General features: G+C 42.5%; 1 protein-coding gene across 3 annotated transcripts in view; it reads left to right on the top strand.

Annotated features, from left to right (window-relative positions):
• Positions 1-20,087, top strand: part of GCN1 (GCN1 activator of EIF2AK4) — a 43,405-nt gene that overhangs the window by 12,249 nt on the left and 11,069 nt on the right. For all 3 annotated transcript variants that reach the window (XM_040605450.1, XM_040605460.1, XM_040605469.1), the window contains 29 exons: positions 1,129-1,204; positions 1,382-1,541; positions 2,453-2,642; positions 2,759-2,883; positions 3,226-3,404; positions 3,577-3,670; positions 4,406-4,519; positions 4,715-4,913; positions 5,355-5,510; positions 8,384-8,565; positions 8,851-8,931; positions 9,408-9,551; positions 10,278-10,405; positions 10,563-10,752; positions 11,160-11,230; positions 12,032-12,197; positions 13,112-13,306; positions 13,487-13,733; positions 14,357-14,478; positions 14,785-14,899; positions 15,362-15,541; positions 15,897-16,117; positions 16,834-16,902; positions 17,048-17,186; positions 17,304-17,500; positions 17,862-18,004; positions 18,779-18,896; positions 19,061-19,276; positions 19,653-19,817. In XM_040605450.1, the coding sequence (XP_040461384.1) occupies positions 1,129-1,204; positions 1,382-1,541; positions 2,453-2,642; positions 2,759-2,883; positions 3,226-3,404; positions 3,577-3,670; positions 4,406-4,519; positions 4,715-4,913; positions 5,355-5,510; positions 8,384-8,565; positions 8,851-8,931; positions 9,408-9,551; positions 10,278-10,405; positions 10,563-10,752; positions 11,160-11,230; positions 12,032-12,197; positions 13,112-13,306; positions 13,487-13,733; positions 14,357-14,478; positions 14,785-14,899; positions 15,362-15,541; positions 15,897-16,117; positions 16,834-16,902; positions 17,048-17,186; positions 17,304-17,500; positions 17,862-18,004; positions 18,779-18,896; positions 19,061-19,276; positions 19,653-19,817 (4,382 nt within the window). The remainder of the gene's footprint in view (positions 1-1,128; positions 1,205-1,381; positions 1,542-2,452; positions 2,643-2,758; positions 2,884-3,225; positions 3,405-3,576; positions 3,671-4,405; positions 4,520-4,714; positions 4,914-5,354; positions 5,511-8,383; positions 8,566-8,850; positions 8,932-9,407; positions 9,552-10,277; positions 10,406-10,562; positions 10,753-11,159; positions 11,231-12,031; positions 12,198-13,111; positions 13,307-13,486; positions 13,734-14,356; positions 14,479-14,784; positions 14,900-15,361; positions 15,542-15,896; positions 16,118-16,833; positions 16,903-17,047; positions 17,187-17,303; positions 17,501-17,861; positions 18,005-18,778; positions 18,897-19,060; positions 19,277-19,652; positions 19,818-20,087) is intronic.

Consider the following 20,087-nt stretch of genomic DNA (forward strand, 5'->3'; position numbering starts at 1 on the left):
ATGGCAAAAAGTAAAATAAGGGTGAAGAAAAAACAGGTAGTTGAAAATATTAAGTATGTGGTGGAAGAGTAATAACAGATAGGAAATCAATTGGCTTATAAACTAGTGTCTCTATGCTCTGTTTTGTTCTCTTGTGTTTAAAGATTAATGGGAAAAAAATTATGGAATGTGTCCAACAGAAAACATTACTGATTGCATTGTAAATGGAAAGTTTTGAAAATGAGTTTGTGGTTCCTTTCTCTGAAATGAATTCATTTATCTTTTGTACAAAGCTTTGAAGAGGTGAAGTTTTCTAAATGGGAAATAACATCATTTCTCCTTTGCTTCCTGCAATCCTTGTTTCCTGAAGGCAATGTGTGTATCCATTCATTTTCCTTTCCAAGTCTGCAAATACCCTGAAACAGCGTGATTTGGAAAATTTTATATTGCTCCCTTAGGATGTTAGATCCAAAAAAGTAATGCTAAGAGTAAATATTGTTGTGATTTGTTATTGGTGGTTATTTAAGCAAAAACATGTAGCTGAAATGCTTAACAGCCCCAAACCATCTGATGCCTTGAATTTTGGAAGTCCTCTGTACCTGTACTTAATACGGGTTGTAACCCACCCCGTGTTTCAGGAGCTTTCTGCTCCTGCTTTGATGCTGTGATTGAACATTGATATACAAACCAAAGGGCCTAGTGACAGTTAAAGCACAGAAGATGGTGTAAGATAAAATACCAAAACTACTATTCAAATGATATTATGCACTTGAGTATGAATTCAGTAGACGTTTTATCGTCGCTGAAAATGTTTCAGCAGGGCTCAGGAATTACTGGCATTGATGCAGCGAGCACGGTGTTTATCATTCTGTTTGCTCTGTTGACTTAAACAAAAATAGGTCACACATAGTGGTCAGGAAAATTCTGCTGGGATTCAGCTAACAACGTTTTTATGAAACCATGGCTCTGTTTCCAGCCTTGGCAGATTTGAGTTGGATTTGTCTCCAGCTTCACTGAGAAGATTATGTAGAGGCTCAGTTTGGCTAGCTATTTTAACATGCTTTGCCTGCTGTTTGTTTGTTTTCAGGTAAAAAAATCTGTTTCTTTATGAAGTCTCATGCTATTTTAAATATTTGTCTTTTCCCACAGCGATGTGTACAGTACTGCAACTGACAGAGCGCCTTCTCTTGGATCATGCGCAACGGCTGCCTGAAAGTAAAGTTCAGTACGTAGCGTGCACTTGCTGCCACCGATCTGTGTCTGACCCCTGCGTGTTAATGCGGGCAGTAGAGAGGGTGGGCTTCGGACTTTGTAAAAAATGTTGAACTCTTTGTGTTTTTGTGTCCACTTGGTTTGCAGAGCTGCCTCCCTTGCTAAACCCGTTGTATTTCTCTCTTTTCAGGCAGTATCACCGTGCCCTTGTTGCAGTACTGCTGAGTCGGACCTGGCATGTTCGAAGACAGGCCCATCAAACAGTGAGGAAGCTCTTGGCCTCTCTGGGAGGGTACAAACTGGCCTATGGGCTCTTGGAGGAGCTGAAAGTGGTTCTCAGTTCTCATAAGGTGAGTAGTCAAGAAGAATAGTCTCTGCTCAGGCAGTTGCTTCTATGCTGCCAGTCACCTCCCTACCCAAGGTTTGCTCTTAGGATTGACATAGTGTGAGATGAAGATGATTCAGTTCCAGATGATTTCCTAGAATGTCACTTGTCACTAGATTACTGCATATTACTGTATCAGCATCTGTGGTGAGCTTAGTCTTCCCTACATACACAGAAGACACGTTCTTCAAAATTACGTAGGGAGGAAGCTGCAGTTTTCCATGTCCTTCTCTTATTTTAATCCAAATTTAATCTGCTGGAAGACCAAGCGCTTCGTTCCTTTCTCGCTATCCTAGTTCTTTAGCCCTGGGTTATAGCTCAGGCTGCCTATTTAAAACAAATGTAATATAAACACTTTAGTAGAAACTACTATAAAAATTAAAAATAAAATAAAAAAAGGAAATGAGTGCTATATTATTGGGCATGCTGCTAAGCCAGCACCATGTCAAGTTGTATAATTGATTAAGTTGCATTAATTAGGTACCAATGCTGGGACTTTGTAAACAGTCTTCCCGTGTCAAAGATACAGCCTGAATAAAGTCTTTTTGAGAAGTTACTGGGTAAAATTAGACTGCAGAAGTTGCGCATACTGTTCCCAGCCAGCTGGTTCAACCTTTTCCAAAGTCTTTGCCAAAAATGGTCGGTTTAAGTTTTATTTTACCCTGGCTTGCCAAATCTAGTGCAGTCCTCCATTCTTAACATTTCTGTCACTGTCATCGCTGCTTTGGTTCCACTGTTGTCCTGTATCCCTCCCTTCCTTTTTGCGGTACTGACAGAGGGAGCTGATGGTTGGTATTCAGTATGTTACTGTGAGGACGTGCGCTCAGGGCTCAGGACAGCTTGGTATTATGTGTTAATGCCAAGTTGTCTACTCAGGTTCTGCCTCATGAGGTCCTGGTGATGGAGTCGGGAGAGCTGTCAGAGCTAGGAAGGTCCTATATTCCTCCCCGTGTCCTTCATGAGGCACTCTGTGTCATCTCGAGTGTGGCAGGGCTCGATGTGGATTCCTTTGAGCCAGAAAAGCTGGCACTGGAGATGCTGCTGGTGAGCCATCATCCATCTGTAGGTGAGTGAAGGGGTAAGACCACTGTCAGGGCCAGTGTAAGGGGTTTTTACCTTACCCTTTGTTTCATTGTATTAGCAGTCTGCTTGATATTTGTTATGCTCATCTCTTCTTGCTAGTGGCTGTGCAGCCGGGTCTTTGGCCAGCCCTCCTCATTAAGATGAAGATAGATCCCAAGGACTTCGTTACCAAACACCTGCATGACATACTACCCAGGATCACTGCCTACACTCTGGAGAACCAGGTGATAAACCTCTGCTTTCCTTGTGTTAGTTTTGGGAGGTACTTTGGAACAGGAGAATTTTCTGGAGGAGTTAAGTATTAACTGGTCTATAAGGAAGGAGATTTGTCTAAAAGATGGGGAAAAGGTAGGTTCAAAGACTATGTCTATGGTGAAAAGGAGCTGGGATTTAATGGGGAAAGCATGTGTACCAGCAACTGAGTAGAATTTCAGGTAAAATTCAAGTACCCACTCAACAAGGAATTAGGAATTGGAACATAATGTGGGCTGTCTCAACAGAGCATACTTTTTTGAGACAATTTCAAGGAATGCTGATAACAATATTTTCCTTTGTTTTCTTGGTAGTCATCTATGAATGCAGTGGGATCTCTCTCTCTGCTTTCACCTGGTAGAGTGCTCCCACAGCTCATCAGCACTATCTCAGCATCAATGGAGAACCCAGCTCTGTGCCAGGTTACTCGAGAGGAATTTGCTATCATGAAGACTCCAGAGGGAGAACTGTATGACAAGTCTATAATACAGAGGTAAGACTATAGTTTCTTTTTGCTGTGCACCTGGGGATTGATGGCTGCTGGCACCTAGCTGGTTGGCAAGTGGGTTTGTCAGATGCTCTTTCTGGACAGGAGTTCCCGGATTTGTGTGCCTGGATCTTAGTCCAGAGCAGTGCTGATTCTTTTCTCTACTTTTCCTTCTCAGTGCTCAACAGGATAGTATGAAAAAGGCTAACATGAAGAGGGAGAACAAAGCTTATTCTTTCAAGGAGCAAATCATCGAGCTGGAGCTGAAGGAGGTGAGTTGATGGCACAGGAAAGCCAGGCTGGTCAGAAGCTTCACTACATGAACCTTTGCATGGCTTCTGTTGGGAAAAATTCTCTGAACTTCTTTGAATACCTGATTGTTGTCTTTTCTTGTATCTGGATGCATCAGTTTTTCTCTTATATCTGTATTTGTATCAATTTATGTGGTGTTCTACTTGTTTCTGAGTGTGCTTACTTGTTTGTAATACCTGATTTTTCCCTTCATTTCATGTTCAATGTATGTTGTGTAACTTTTTCGGTCAGGGTTGTTAAATAGGTGCTTCCATCTTGTTGACAGCCAGCAGTTCTGTTGAGTCTGGCCAGAGCAGTGGGTGTAGGTGCGGGGAAGAATTTGGTGAAAGGAAGGGAATGTACCAGGTTGACTGGAGAAGTCTTTTATTGGAGGTTGACTTTTGTTTGCTCTAGGGAGGATGACATGCCCACCCACTGTAGAAAGAGCTGGACAGTTCTTTTTGATGATATCAAATAGTTTGTGACAGATTTAAATGTGGGAGAAACTGATGTCATTTTGCTAATGGGACGCTAAAGTGTCAATCTGCTGATTCCCACTTTGTGTCTTCACTTAAGAGTGATATACTTGGAAGAATATTTTGATGCTGTTTTAAAAGTGAAGTGCAAAAAACGCCAATGTGTCCAACTTTCCTATCTGGTGGAGGGGATGGTGTTAATGGCTCCCAGTTATTAATGTCTATGGTGCTCTACTGCAGGAAATAAAGAAGAAGAAAGGAATAAAGGATGAGGTGCAGCTGACTAGTAAGCAGAAGGAGCTGATGCATGCACAGCTGGAAAGGGAGTCTCAGATAAGAAAACGGCTGAAGGAGGTAAGCCTCGATGGTCCTTTTTGCCAGCTCCGCAGCTACCATGACCCAAGTCATTTTGATGTAAGGAAAATGGAGTAGCATAGAGAATGTTTGACAAAACCAGATTTCCTTGTTTCATTAGAAATCAGATTTAACAACTTGATTTTTTCCCTATGGAAGATCTTATGATAACCTTTTAAATTGTTTCTCTTACAGCTTGATAATGAGCTGGAAACAGCTCTAGGACTCCTGGATGCTGTTATAAAGAGAAAGCCTCCTGGTCTAACTCAGTACATCCCTGGTCTTGTTGGCTCCTTCTTGCCACTTTTTCGATCACCTTTGGCTGCTCCAAGGGTTAAGAAACCTTTTCTTTCCTTAGCTTCCTGTGTCATGCCTGCCCGACTGAAAACCTTAGGTTAGTATTTGCAGTTGCTGTTTAAGGGCAGGGTGTATTTTATGGCACAACAGTGAAAATTCATGCTCCTTACAAGCTGTGGATCATGACCATGTACCACAGACAGCCAAGCAGAAAAACCACCCTGGAACAATGCTTAGGGTGATGACTGATGTCCCAGAGACCCTGCTGCTGGATAGCACTGGGTCCAAAGACAAGGACTTATCTAGCCATCGTGACCATGTCTCAGTAGCAGTTGGTCACAATCGGACTGTCTCCCCTGTGCGGTTTGGAGTGTAACTCGCAGGTGTAACTGTTGTGAAGCTGTGCTTCCTTCTCTGTGCAGCCTGGGCTGTTGTACAGAGCTTTGTTGTAATTCTTGGGGCTCTGCTCCTGGGGACTTTTCTCTCGAGAAATCTTTGGGTTTAGTCTTCTCACAGATTCTTTATTCTTTCATACCAGGTACTTTAGTGAGCCATGTGACCTTGCGCCTGATGAAACCAGAATGTGAATTAGATGAATCCTGGTGTCAAGAAGAGCTGCCTACTGCGCTGAACAGAGTTGTTGGCTTGCTGCATGCCCATACCATTCCTAGCCGAACAGGCAAGGGAGAGCCAGGTAAGAAGTGGTGTAGATGCCTCTGACACCTTCTCCCCCACCAATATGTCTGCGAGCTGTGTTAGTTCTGATGGTTTGTATAATGTTTTATAGGTGAGACTTAACTTTTTTAAAAAAATCAGATAAGTTTTCATAGATATGAAAAACTTAAAGGTTTTTTTTTTGTGGTAGTAGTAGAAATGATGTTACAAGTATAGTAAACATAGAAACGAAATAACAGTATTTTTTTCTTAGAATAGTTCATACAGAAATAATAGTAGTGAAATTAAGGCTCATCTTTGCCAAGGACAGTTCCTACCTTTCAACACCACTTAGCATAAGTGGAAAGACAAAATAATTGCTTGTTATCTGTGATCTCAGCAGCGAAGTACCTGTGGCCCCTGCTTGTTTGCTATGTTGTTGCTGCAGTTCATGAATATTTTATTCTGGCATGGTTGTAAAAGAAGCAGTTCTTCTAACATGAAGGCAAGCACCAATATTTTTACAGTGCAAGAATATGATCTGCATTAAAATGAAACTTGTTTTCTTGATTTTTTTTTCTTTTTTTTTTTCTCCCCACCAGCTTAGTTTTAATCTAGATCACTAGAATCTGCTTCATGCTAGAGTGCACAAGTACTTGTGCCATTACAGAAGAGGGAGGGTAGGTGTGCTTCCTTAGGGGCAGGGATGGCTTAGGCTGTCTTAAAGCATCTGGTGTACTGTAGTGATAGACGTGGTTCATCCAGGCTTTGGATAGTTCCTCCAGCTCAATCAAAAGCTGCTGTGGTAGATGGTTTATAATTTTTAAAGGGAAACGTAGGATTCTGTTTGGTCCCTTACCCCAGTTCAGTTTTCCTCTTAGCTGTTCTGTTGCCAGTCAGAGCTGCAGTTGTGTGGCTGTGGCACATGTAATCTTCACAGCTGAATAGCAGCAATTGACCGTGGTGAGCACCACTTCAGTGCTGAACATCTCAGTGATAATTCAGAGTCTCCACTATACAATTAATTTCCATAGTAAGTGCAAGTTCAGTAACATTTAAATCCATTTTCAGGCTTATTTCCAGAAAGTAGTAGAAGTATTGTCAATACTTCAAGATTTCCTGCAGTGCTTAATGAAATTAATGTCTGATTATTTTTTTTTCATTTATGCAAGAGAAAGGAAGTCGGTTCCATAGCACTTAGTCAGACAAGTCATGTTATATAATCAAATTATTTTTCCTCATTTTCAAAGTTCTTTGGAGTCTTGCAATATTACTAGCAGAGGTTAGTTTAGGTTTCTCAGCTTACCATGAAACCTAAGAGAGACCGTACCTTTTTATAATATGGATGATAAATTTTATCATTCATTGCTGAAATGTCAAGATACACTTTATAATCCTTTTTTGTGCTGGTCAGTACCAGCTCCTTTGTTAACAGGACATTTATCTTTTCAGATAAAGCTTTATTCCTCCTGCTGCATATAGAGGGATGGTTGTTTAAGCCTAAAAATATCTGGCCAATAACTGCAAAAAAAAAAAAAAAAGCATAAAAGCAGACAGACACTGAGCAGAGAAAAATCCCCATCAGAAATGGAGGGGGGGTTACCTAAGATATTCATGTTAGTTAGGAGCTCACAGTGTGTTTGTTATTTAATATTTCTCCCTTGAACTACTTTTGCAGTATCTATGCCCTACATAAGCTGACTAATACTGCAGTATTGTATCTGCAGTGCTCTTAATCTGCATCTTAGAAATTTAAAATCTGGCATTCTCTGACAGCATAGAGAGTATATAGAAAGCAAACATTTTCCTTAGACATCTAATAACGTTAATTTTAACTGGACTAACTGTGAGGAGCATTTGTTATGTCCCATAGTCAAGCCCCTGTGAGAAGGAAGAAGCAAAATCTTTAACAAAGGGAATCCAAAAGATTTAATTTTTTAAGAGGAGAGGGGAGTTGAGAATTGCACCGGTATTAGAGGAACCTCGTTCTCGAGAATCCAGTGGGAAACTGGAGTGACAGGTTAGCTAGGTTGGTAGGAAGTGTTCAAAGGGAATGTAGCTAGTGAACAGGTCCCTTTTTTGGGGCAAACGAACTTTAGAAGTGCATTAGTTAAATTATCAGATTCCTGTGTGGATTCCTCCTGCTCAGAAGTAAAATTGATTGTAATGGGTTTTTTGTCATTTGTTTGTTTGGGTTTTTTGGTTTAGTGCATTTTAATTCTCAGGGTGTACACACAAACTAAATGCACTTTACATAATAGCTTTTATTTCAGATTTGGTTGTGATGAATTTGATTTTGTGTCCCATCCCCGCTGCCCACAGATATTTCCAGGATAGACAAAACCTCAGTTTTGCCTGCTTCTCTACTTTAATCCATTGAACTGTTTCAATTTCATTTATGGTGTGTATTTTTGCATTGTCAAATCATTGGAAGTAATTTGGAATTCTAATGTGGCTTTAATTAAAGCCAGCTCATTGGTGTAGCAAGCAACAACATTCAGTAGAATCACAGAATCGTTTAGGTTAGAAAAGACTCTTTAAGATCATCAAGTTCAACCACTGACCTAACACTGAAATGCCAGATGTCACTGTTGGAACCATGCTGTTGCCGCTGTTAAGTGGAGTTGCCAAGTGGCAGAGGCTAACGGGGGGCTGGCTGCGTGCACTGCTTCAAACAGGCTAAGCTTGGTCTGTGTGGGTTAAGTCCAGGCGCACATGAAACAGTGTCCTTTAGCCAGGGTGTTTCTAGGGGCATAGAAATACTTACAGTCACTTAGCATGTTTGGGCATAAGGCTGAAGCTGGCCACATCCATCGTGAGCTGCCAAGGTGTATGTTTTATACCAGTCAATATTATAAAACAAAGATGTGAGAGGATCAGCTATGCTTATGGGACTGTTTTTCCTTTTTGCAGGTGCTGCTCCGTTATCAGCTCCAGCATTTTCCTTAGTCTTTCCTCTCCTAAAGACGGTTATGACTGAGACACCCCATGACAGTGAAGACAAGGAGGAGTTCCTGGTCAAGATTCTGCAGATCCTTACGGTCCATGCTCAGCTGAGATCATCAGCAAATGGCCAGGCTTTGCTGGTGGATGAGGTAAGTGAGAACTGTGAGGATCAGATGACCTCCTTCAACAGTTGTTTGGATGAAGCATGGGATAAAACAGCTAATGTGTGAAGTGGACAAAGCAGATTAATTCTTCGAGTTAGGTTTACCAATGTAAGATTGTTTCCATCACAGGCTTTGGATACCTGTCCAGCCCTAGGTTTTGATTGTGGTTTTTATAAAGTGTGTCATACAGTGGCAAGGTACTTTGGAGTCACAAGACATAAAGCTTTTTCTCCTCCCTCTGCCTCCCTTGCCCCTGCTCCAACCTTTCAGAACGGCCCAGAGTTGCTGCCCCGGAGGGACATGCTAGTTCTGCTAAGCCGGGTGATAGGAACAGGTTCTCCACGGTTACAGGTGAGTCCTCAGCTTCATAACCACAGCCAGGATTCTGCCTAAGTTTCATCAGCATCTACATGAAGGAAATGCACCCACTTGGTTTATGTCTCTGAGGCTGGTGGTTGATATGTTACCTATTTTCTCCTGTGTTCATGGTATTCCTGGAATAAAATGTCTGCGCCTTTTTCTCCTGTGGGTTTCATTATGCCAAATATTCTTCCCTCTTCCACGGGTGATATTTTATTCCTTCTCTAAGGCCTTGCTCTGTCAAAGAAGTTTAGTAGTTGCTCCTCTGAGTGTTTGTTCTAAGGGATGAGATGGCAGAAAGGTCAATAATCATAACAGAAAGGCAAACAGACTGAATTTGTCTGTCCTTGTTTTTGTCATTGTTCTTTGAGAATTTCTTCTCTTGTAATAGCACTTAACCCCCACCCTGCACGTGCTTTGACAGAAGCAGAGGCGGAATCTCTTAATACTTCCTCATGGCATTTTAGGTTTTGGCTTCCAATGCCCTGACGGCCCTGTGCACGAGCAGCAGTGGGGAGGATGGCTGTGCCTACGCAGAACAGGAGGAGATCGATGTGTTACTTCAGGCCCTGCAATCTCCATGCATGAATGTTCGAGATGCAGCTCTCAGGGTAGGTGGGAGTCATTCAGGGTCACACTGAATTGCTTAATTTTTTAGGAGGTGAATCTTCTGTCATACTGATGAAGAGAGGCTTCGGCTGTGATGCTGGCCTTTGGGCAGTGTGTCTGCAGGAGGCAGCAGTAGCTACTGAACAATAATGCTCGAAGTAACACTTTGTGCTGCATTTATCTTGCAAAAAGGAGTACTCCGGGTCTATCCACACCTTTGTTTTGTTAAAGCAGATGTAGTTACGACATCTTGACATCTCCTGTTTACAGTTGCATAGAGCTTAGTCTTAAAGAGAGAAGTTGTCAAAAAATCCTATGTCTGTATGGAACCCATTGTTTTTGGAAAGCTTCTCACTTAGTCCCTTCTGAGAATATGAAAAGGAAAAAAAAAAAGAAGGATGCTTGGTTTCCTTTGCCATGAAATAGATTTCAGGTTAGGTCACTGAGCTGGCTTCTCTGTACTTGGAGGCAGAAAAGACTGTAGTCACCAGAGTACAACCTAGTTGCCTCTCTGCACCTGGTCTGTGGAGCCCTGCTCTGGAGTTTCACCATCTCACCTGTTAGCACCAGCAAGTCCTTCATCAGCACAAGCAGTGTGCTGCATAAGCAAATGTGCATTTTGACACTTCCAACCACCAAGAGCTTGACTTGGCAAAAGTTTTAAGCGTTTTAAAGCATCTGTTTCTAAAATCAGGTCCTTACACTGATTCTTCTGTAAACTAATTCAGGGACTGATGGAGCTACAAATGGTTCTACCAACACCGGACAGTGATGAAAAGAATGGACTGAATCTGTTGCGTCGCCTTTGGGTAGTAAAGTTTGACGTTGAAGATGAGATTCAGAAGTTGGCAGAGAGGTAAGAGTTCCTCCTGGCTGACTGGACTGTGCAGGGACCTCTCTTGTGCTCTCCTCATGGAGCTCCTCTGGCAGGGGCTTTGCCTCCCTGATATTGACATGTAGCAGTGGCTTCTCTTGCTGAAGGGTGACCCGTCACCTCTTTGTGTGCGCTGCAGGTTGTGGGAGTCCATGGGTCTGGAGCTGCTGCCTGACCTCTGTTCTCTGCTGATCAAAGATGTCATCTACCATGAAGAGGCAGTGCGACAAGCAGGTGCTGAAGCTCTTTCCAGAGCTGTAGCTCAGTATCGAAACCAAGCAGCAGAGGTCATGAATAAACTTACAGAGATTTACCAGGAGAAGCTCTATGTAAGTACTCTTGTCCTAAGGGGTAGACATGCATAAGCTTGTGCTTTATTTTGTATTTTCTATAAATCGCTTTTCCTTTTGTCATGTGTGCATGAAGCCTACTGTTGCTGTGTTTGAGCTTATCCCAGGCTTTAATGTCTTGAGCCTCAAGTTACGAGCCAGTAATGGCATTGTACAGGTGGAAGGTATGCCTTGGGTGATACAGGAAGACCGTGGCAGAGCAGGGTCAGTTTAAGTCTTTCTGGGCCTAAGCTAGCTCTCTGCTGGTTTTTTTTACCATGCTGTTCTGCTAGTGGCATCATACCTCTCTGCAGTATTGTAAAATGGCATTGCAGGATCGGCTGACAGTATTCTCTGTTTGCATGTCCTTGGAAAAGGCATTCTGATTAAATTCTTTCTCCTTCCAGAGGCCACCTCCAGTTTTGGATGCTTTGGGACGAGTGATATCTGAATCACCGCCTGACCAGTGGGAAGCAAGGTACAGTCATCTTCAGACTGATCTCACCACACCCTATGCATCCAAATGAGATGATGTAGATTTTTATTTAGAAGATCAGGCAGCAGAGAAATAAGGAAATATTAAAGAAACTACATATATGCAATTGTGTTGACTTCCTGGTTTCATGTGTCTTTCTGATAGAGAATATTTATGCCCCTCAGGCAGGCTGGGCAGGCCAAACTGGAATGCTTTTGAGTTCCATCAAAATATTGGATGCTGCCTTCTCTATGTCCTGATAAGAACAGAGTCCTTCCCTCTCAGACGGTCTGATTTTTGTCCTATCTTACTGCACTCCCACCTCTGTATGGGCAGTTGATTGTTTCAAGAGTGGCAGGGCAAGCCTTAATGAACTGGACGAATTCCAGTTTGGCTAATTACTTTTTGTCTACTTGTATGCCCTATCAGGTTTAATTAGAGATAATCTTGTTAGCTACCTGTCTTAAGCTAATCTGTTCTTTAGTGTTGATGCACCTTGTAAAGCTGCTGTATGTCAGCAGTAAATGAAGTGATCCTGATGTCTGTCCGTATTGGCCTGCGGATCAGTAATGCTTAATCAGGATGAAAGTCATTATATGGCTGGAGGATTGTTGTCCTTTTGGGAACCTGCAGCATGGGGTTATGTAATGAAATGCAAGTAGGCTGGACACTCTGAAGCGCTTTGATTTCATAATGGTTCTCTCTCTCAGTTTTTGTAATTGTACTTCTGATTGCAAACGTGATTGTGACCTCAGGCAAATTCTGACAAGTGACAGTAAGCTGACAAACTCACCATCTTTACAGGTGTGGCATAGCTCTGGCCCTCAACAAGCTCTCACAGCATCTGGACAGCTCTCAGGTGAAGCCTCTCTTCCAGTTTTTTGTACCGGATGCTCTGAATGATCGCAGTCCTGAAGTCAGGAAGTGCATGTTAGATGCGGCTCTTTCGACGCTCAACACTCATGGCAAAGTAAGTCTGAACATTGCTCTCTCTAGCAGTGGAAAAAGATGGAATGAAAACATAGTTACTGTGTTGGCGCATAGTTGGGGTGCTTTTAAATTTTTTTTTTATGTCTTCAAGGTTGCTGTTACTTTTAACACCTGAAAACTTTCATGTAGTTGAAATTTTTGTGTGTTTGGAGTTGTTCTGTTAGTGACTAGTGTTGAATAAGCGTAATTCTTCCCTGTCATTGCTATGGAAAAGAAATAGCCCTGAATCAACTGGAGTAATAAAGTGAAATCAGACCAGAGATCTTTTAATCCCAGGAAGGCCTCATGTAAAACAAAACATGAAAGCTTGCTGATGGTTGGCTTAATTAAACTGAAATCAACTGAAGCCGTTCATCCTTCTTCTCACTGCTAGTCCTTCTCCAGAAGTGTTAAATGGGAGAGGTGTACAGGGTGTAAATTGCTCAGCTTCTGATTTCCTCACATGTGCCAGTCACCTCTTCTGGACAGCCCTCTGCATTCCTGTAAAGCCCCAGACAATTGGAGTGTTTTCATATTATTCATTCTTCTGTTTCTTAGAAAACCAGTGTGAAGTTTGTTTTGTGGTTCTGTTCTCCCTTTGCAAGTGGAGCAAGCAGAGGAGCAGGCACTGATGGTTAGGATAGCAGTCTTGCCTAGCAGCTTACATTGCTTCTGGCAGGACATCATGCTGGCACATCTGGGGGATCAAGTATTTAAGAGCTAACTTCTGTCAAGCAGGAAATATTTGTTGCCCGTCAGGATGGCACAAGCTTTTATGTGATGTGACACATGAACTGTAAATATGGTGTGATTGTTCAGTTTGTTGGCTCAGAGAAGAACAAACAAGTCCACTGAGCATAGCAGATCTCATTCTGAGTGGACTCTAGTGGCAGGTTCTGTGGTTTTGTTTTTCAGGACAATGTTAACTCTCTCTTGCCAGTGTTTGAAGAATTCCTGAAAAATGCTCCTAATGATGCCAGTTATGATGCTGTCAGGCAAAGCGTGGTCATTCTGATGGGTTCACTGGCAAAACATCTGGACAAGAGTGACCCTAAAGTGAAACCAATTGTTGGCAAACTGATAGCAGCCTTGTCCACTCCATCTCAGCAGGTAGGTGCCTTCCTGGAGGAGTCCTCGGGTTCCATGCAGAGGCAGGTTAACAATATGGTACTTTTCGGGATGTCAGAGATGGAAAAATGGCTCTGGTGACAGAAGGCTGACATTGTGGGGAGAAGTTATGTTGGTGATGAAAATTTCATGATCTCATAGCTGGTGGGTTGTTTTACACAGGTTCAAGAGTCAGTGGCAAGTTGTTTACCACCTCTGGTGCCTGCAATTAAGGAGGATGCAGGCGGAATGATACAGAAGCTAATGCAGCTGCTTTTAGAGTCTGATAAATACGCTGAGCGCAAAGGTGCAGCTTATGGGCTGGCAGGCCTGGTGAAAGGCCTTGGCATCCTGTCTCTCAAGCAGCAGGAGATGATGACCACACTGACTGATGCTATCCAGGACAAGAAGAACTTTCGTCGGCGTGAGGGTAAGGGACAAAAGCTTTGCCCTCCAAATACTTAGTATTTCTCTTGTACCTACTACCATTACAGTCGGATCAAATGATACCTGAACCCCCTGTGCTTGGTTTATCTAGATTTATTTTACTAAAGTTTGCAGAGAAAGAAATGGGAAGTGTCTGTCATGAGGCCTTTGATTGTGTATAGTGTCCTAAAACTGCTCTGTTTGCATTGTGGTGGAAGAAGGGTTTCTGGTCCTGGACAATATGGGTGCACTCATCCCTCCTGTTTTCAGAGGCAGGTGTTGCTAGGGGTGGCTCCTGCTTCCTCTCAGATAGTACTTGCTCCACTCCAGCTGGCCTGGAGGGGCCCTCACAGCCTGCTTGTCCCTTTTGTTGCTGAATGTTTCCTGTCCGTATTTCTGCTTACCTAAGCGGGGACTGTTACGTGTGTTTAATGCTACCGGGCTGCTTGCCCTTTCTGAGACCAGAAACCCCTACAACAGCACTAGCCATAAGTGCAAGAAGGCAAGAGAATTTCAGCTGTGAGATTTGTGTGCTTTTGGAGAAATTCGTACAGTTATATCTTCTTTTTCCATCCCATTTAAATACAGTTGTATTTTCCTCTGACTGTCCTTTCTGGTTTTTTTTAGGGGCTCTGTTTGCCTTCGAGATGCTCTGCAGCATGCTTGGAAAGCTCTTTGAACCCTATGTGGTTCATGTGCTACCTCACTTGCTGCTTTGTTTTGGAGATGGGAACCAGTATGTGCGAGAGGTAAGGTGCCTTACATTTCTGAGAACATAGAGTGTTAAGAGAAAACCAGAATAAAATGGATATGAATACTGTTTGTAACCAAGCAAACTGAGCAGGTGACCTATCCCTTGAGATACCGCTACTAACAACTGATCTTAATAGCTGACAGCATCTTACTTCATTGGCCATTAATTGGGAGCTACTTGGCTAACCACATCGTTGTACTTAGCCACTATTTTACGTGAAGGCTTTGTTCCCACTGGGTCTCTGAGGAAAGAAAAAACACGCCTTGTGGCACAGCTTGTAAATGTTCTCTTCTCCTTGGAGGCTGCAGATGACTGTGCCAAAGCCGTGATGAGCAACTTGAGTACTCATGGAGTGAAGCTGGTTTTGCCATCACTTCTTGCAGCACTAGAAGAGGAATCTTGGAGAACTAAAGCTGGTATGGACCAATATCTGACTGACATGACTGAGAGTAACCCACAGTCCCCTTTGCTGTCATTCCCCTTTATTCCTTCATCCCTACAGATGGCCGTGATAGTTTATTGTCTCATAAGGGACTGTGAAACTTAGAGCTTGTGAGATACCAATGAATTCCCTGACAGATTTGAGCAGTTTTTTTTTCCCCCCAGAAGATTCAAGGGACACTTTTTACCCCCTATCTCTCTAGGACTCCAGAAGCTGGAGTTTTCCTCCCCTGCTTCTTTTCTGTGGTACAAACAAAACAAAAAAGAGTTTTTGCTGTCTTTAAGTGGCATAATGCATTTCATCCATTCTGTGTGTTCTCTGACTGGTAGATTTGAGTTTGAGGTAAATGTGATCATCTTCTCATATCTCTTCTTAATACCGTGTATTGTTTTGTGCTTTTTTTTTTTTCCCTCTTTTTTGTGTACTTCATGCACAGGATCAGTGGAACTGCTGGGGGCTATGGCATACTGTGCTCCCAAACAGCTCTCTTCCTGCTTACCCAATATTGTGCCAAAACTTACTGAAGTGCTCACAGATTCTCATGTGAAGGTGCAAAATGCAGGTCAGCAAGCTCTCAGGCAGATTGGGTCTGTCATCAGGAATCCAGAGATCCTGGGTAAGAACTTTCTGCATCTCTAATGTCCTGACACGACCGTGGTTCATACTAGCAAGGTTTATATTCGCAACATTTACATTGTTTGCATTCACCGCAATGCAAACTTCTATAGGAAATGAAACTACTCCTAGAAAAGTATTAACATGGGAGCTTAGCAGCAGCTGTCTGCTTCAAGGCTTTTTGAATGCTCCTGTGCATTTTGTAAGCTAATGTTAATAGGGTTTCCTGTGTTGCCTATGCTCCTCGTTGTTTAGAAGGATTTAAAACATCCAGTGAAAGAACACCAGCTCACCCTGACTGTGGTTTTGTTTTATGTGCAACTACAGTCTTTTCTCTCCTTTCTAAAAACGTTCAGCAATCGCTCCAGTTCTGTTGGATGCTCTCACGGACCCCTCCAGGAAGACCCAGAAGTGTCTGCAGACTCTACTGGATACCAAGTTTGTCCATTTCATTGATGCTCCATCCTTAGCACTGATCATGCCAATTGTCCAGAGAGCTTTTCAAGATCGTTCCACAGACACCAGGAAGATGGCTGCCCAGATCATTGGGAACATGTACTCCCTGACTGATCAGAAGGTATGGTGATATAAGCGCTCTCTAACCATATGCTGTATTTACTGTGTAGTAGATAACACAGCAAACACTAGGGAGAATTTGTTTGGTTTGGGGATTTTGCTGTTAACGTAGACAATATTAGAATCCGTGCAGCTTTAATTAAATGTATGTAAATGAACAGATAATGGCTATAAAGACAGTGACAATTCTCAAGTGCTTAAAACTGTCGGCTCTGTACTTTGGTCATCTAGTTATTACCAGATTGATCCCTGCAAAAAGGTCTTGTAATTTTTACCATATAAGAAATGCCTTAGCAAACGAACAAGCAAAACCCAGTACCAGTGAAACATGGATCAGCTGCTTAGAAATGGATCCAGGGTTTGTTTGAGAAGTATTTCTAGAACCTCGCTGTGGGCTAGAGATCTGTGTTTAATTTTTGTGCCTTTAAACCTTGTGTAAATGTTGAGTGTGTTGGATTTTCCTTAGATACAAAGTGTTGGGCTGTCGGTGAGCATCAAAAAGGTTTTGAGTGATCTGCACAGAACTAGTGTTGTTTCTTGGACTTGCAGGACAATCCAGCGTGCTTATTTGCAGCTTTGTGAAAGCAACGGATCAAAGTCTCAGGATGTTAAGGATGATTGTTACTAATAAGGGGCTGAACGCCCTTTACGTGAAGGTGACATACGTTTCTTTCTCGTTTTGAATCTAGTTCTTACTCTTCGGGCTCTTTGTTTCAGGATCTGGCTCCTTACCTACCCAGTGTGACTCCTGGACTGAAGGCGTCTCTGCTGGATCCTGTACCTGAAGTAAGTCTTCTGTACAAATACACTTTGTCTTTCAGTGCATTAGGTTGGACTTCGTCCTGATCTTCTGTAGATATGTAATCAGACACATCTGTCTTAATAATTTTGACTGGATATTTTGCAAATCTCTGTTTTTCCTGTCCTTGAGGTGCGTACAGTGTCTGCAAAGGCGTTGGGAGCCATGGTGAAGGGTATGGGAGAATCGTGCTTTGAGGATTTGTTGCCATGGCTGATGGAGACCCTGACATATGAGCAGAGCTCAGTGGATCGATCTGGTGCTGCTCAAGGTGGGAACAGCTGTGTCTGAAGACTGAGCTTAGACTTTCTCCTGTTAAATCTGTTAAATCAGATCAGCTGCTTGTTGCTTGTGTATATCATCTCTGTTCCCTGCTTTTTTTGCCCAGGTCTGGCTGAAGTTATGGCTGGGCTGGGGGTAGAAAAGCTGGAGAAACTTATGCCAGAGATTGTAGCTACTGCCAGTAAAGTGGATATTGCTCCACATGTACGAGATGGTTATATCATGATGTTCAACTACCTGCCAATTACCTTTGGAGACAAATTCACTCCCTATGTTGGTCCCATCATTCCTTGTATCCTTAAGGTATGTAGCAGAGGCCTGAAGAGTTTTATTTATTAGAGGATAAAAAGAAGCCTGCAGAGTATTTTAAGCATCATTTCTAGTAATTGTGGGGTGTGCAGAGACTTGTCCAGCATGGCTGGACTATTAAAAAAGATATTTTAAAAATGATAAATTATTTCTTCCTCCAAGTTATTTGCTTGCTGTCTTGTTTTGTAGTCACTAGTAATTTCTTGAAATCAGCTTTGTGCATTCACAGCTCTGTAGTTCATTTACTTCTCATGGCTGAGAGAGGAAACATTGTTTTGTTTTCCTGCTGTTGGTTTTGTATCTTGTGCTGAAAAACTCCAGCTTTCACAGACACGTTTCTGTGTCTCTTTTTAAGGCATTGGCAGACGAGAATGAGTTTGTGCGGGATACTGCCCTGCGTGCTGGCCAGAGAATCATAAGTATGTATGCAGAGACTGCCATTGCACTGCTGCTGCCACAGCTGGAGGATGGCCTGTTTGATGACTTGTGGAGGATAAGGTAAGGGATAACCATCTTATCTGCAGCCATTACTCTTCCATGGTTGAAAAACTGGTGTGATTCAGACTCTGTGTTGCTCCTCAGGGAAATGCAGAGACCTCCCGGGAAGCAAAAGCAAGCATCTCTTTGCTTGTGGATTAAAATATGATGCTTTATGGCACTGAGTCTGCAAAGCCCTGCCAGCTCTGGATCAGGTTTCCTGGTACCTGCAGAGCATTCCTGCTAGATTATTAATTCTGGTATTGAATCTGAAACACACTTCAAGGCAGTTGATATGGTAATATTTAGCCCTCATATATTCTTTTGATTTTTCAAAATGCTGAGTCAGTTGTTGTTCTCCTCCTGTGTATGGAAATGTTCAGTGGAGCGCTCACAGCTAATAGCAATTGCTCAGAGATTAGCCGTACTAAAAGGCTTGTGTCAGCTGAGTGCAGATGAGTGCACTTATCCCAGGTGAGTATCTTTTGGGTTGAGACAGATGCTGGCAACACCATGTCCCCTTTTAGACTCCAGGCTATTCCCTGATTAATTGCTTTGATATGGGAATTCTCTTAGCCCCTTCCAGTTTGGAATTCATTCCTTCCCTTTCTCTTTGGCATGCTTCTCAGCCATGTAGGCAGGCTGAGCCTTAGATATCAGCCCATGCAGCATTTCAGTGCTGACCTAACTCTTTGCCTTGCATTTTGCTCGTGTCTGTATTTGACATACTGTCATATTTGGTCAGGTATTGCCTGAATACCCTGTTCGTAACACTTAACTTGCTCCTGTTGCCAGGTTTAGCTCAGTTCAGCTCCTTGGAGATCTTCTCTTCCATATCTCAGGAGTCACTGGAAAAATGACCACAGAAACTGCCTCGGAGGATGACAACTTCGGAACAGCCCAGTCAAACAAGGTAAAGCTGTTTTTGTCTGTTGTGCCTTTTTTTTTATTTTTATTTTTTTAACTTTAAATCAGCATGGAAAGCCTGCTGGAAAGACATGTTGAATGATCATGTATTTTATTCTTTTTTTTAAGCTTCAGCAGTGGATAATACTATTTCGTGATACTTCTTTTCAGGCTATTATTAATGCTCTTGGTGTGGAGAGGAGGAACAGGGTGCTGGCTGGGCTGTACATGGGCCGCTCTGACACCCAGCTGGTAGTGCGTCAAGCCTCCTTACACGTCTGGAAGATTGTAGTTTCAAACACTCCTCGCACACTGCGTGAAATTTTGCCAACCCTCTTTGGGCTTCTGCTGAAATTCTTGGCCAGTACTTGTGCAGATAAGCGAACGGTGAGAAATTGAGTAATGCCTTCCTGTTACTGCAGCTGATCATATAAACTATTTGAAATTGAGTAATGCCTTCGTGTTACTGCAGCTGACCATATAAACTTAATTCCCGAAGAACACAGGATAATTTTTTTCTGTGAACCACTGTCATTAATTTAACTGTTCTGAGTATGTCTGAGTGCTCTCTTGGCTGAATGCAGCTGTGGTGACAGTAAAACTATTTTTCTGTGTTTATTTATAATCACAGTGTTTCCATTCCTACTACTTTGTCTATACTGTGTACAGTAGTTTATGGTCAAAAATGAACATTTGCTCGCTGTTCATCTTCCTAAGTTTTATAAAACAGGAAAATAGTTAATTAATACACTTTTGGGGACAGGTTGCAGCACGGACATTAGGAGACCTTGTCCGAAAGTTAGGAGAGAAGATCCTTCCTGAAATCATCCCTATTCTAGAAGATGGACTGAAGTCAGACAAGAGTGATGAGAGGCAAGGAGTCTGCATTGGGTTGAGTGAGATAATGAAATCTACCAGCAGGGATGCGGTAAGTTATGTGGAAGGTGAAATCTCCAGTTTCCTAGATATTTATGTTATGATACAGGTATTGCAGATGAGACAGAACAATACAGCTTAGTGCTGGACTTGTTCTATGGACTGAATTCAGTCTCGTAACTAACATGAGTTGCTGTTCAGGCAAATATACGCATTTCTATCTGTCGATAAATGTAAAACATTGCACAGTTCTGACTGCTATGAGATACAATAATAGAAATCATCCACTAGGTAGCCTTAGAGCACTGCAACTGTTTGTGTT

This window comes from Falco naumanni, chromosome 1 (assembly GCF_017639655.2).
Source record: "Falco naumanni isolate bFalNau1 chromosome 1, bFalNau1.pat, whole genome shotgun sequence".
Classification (NCBI taxonomy): domain Eukaryota; kingdom Metazoa; phylum Chordata; class Aves; order Falconiformes; family Falconidae; genus Falco; species Falco naumanni.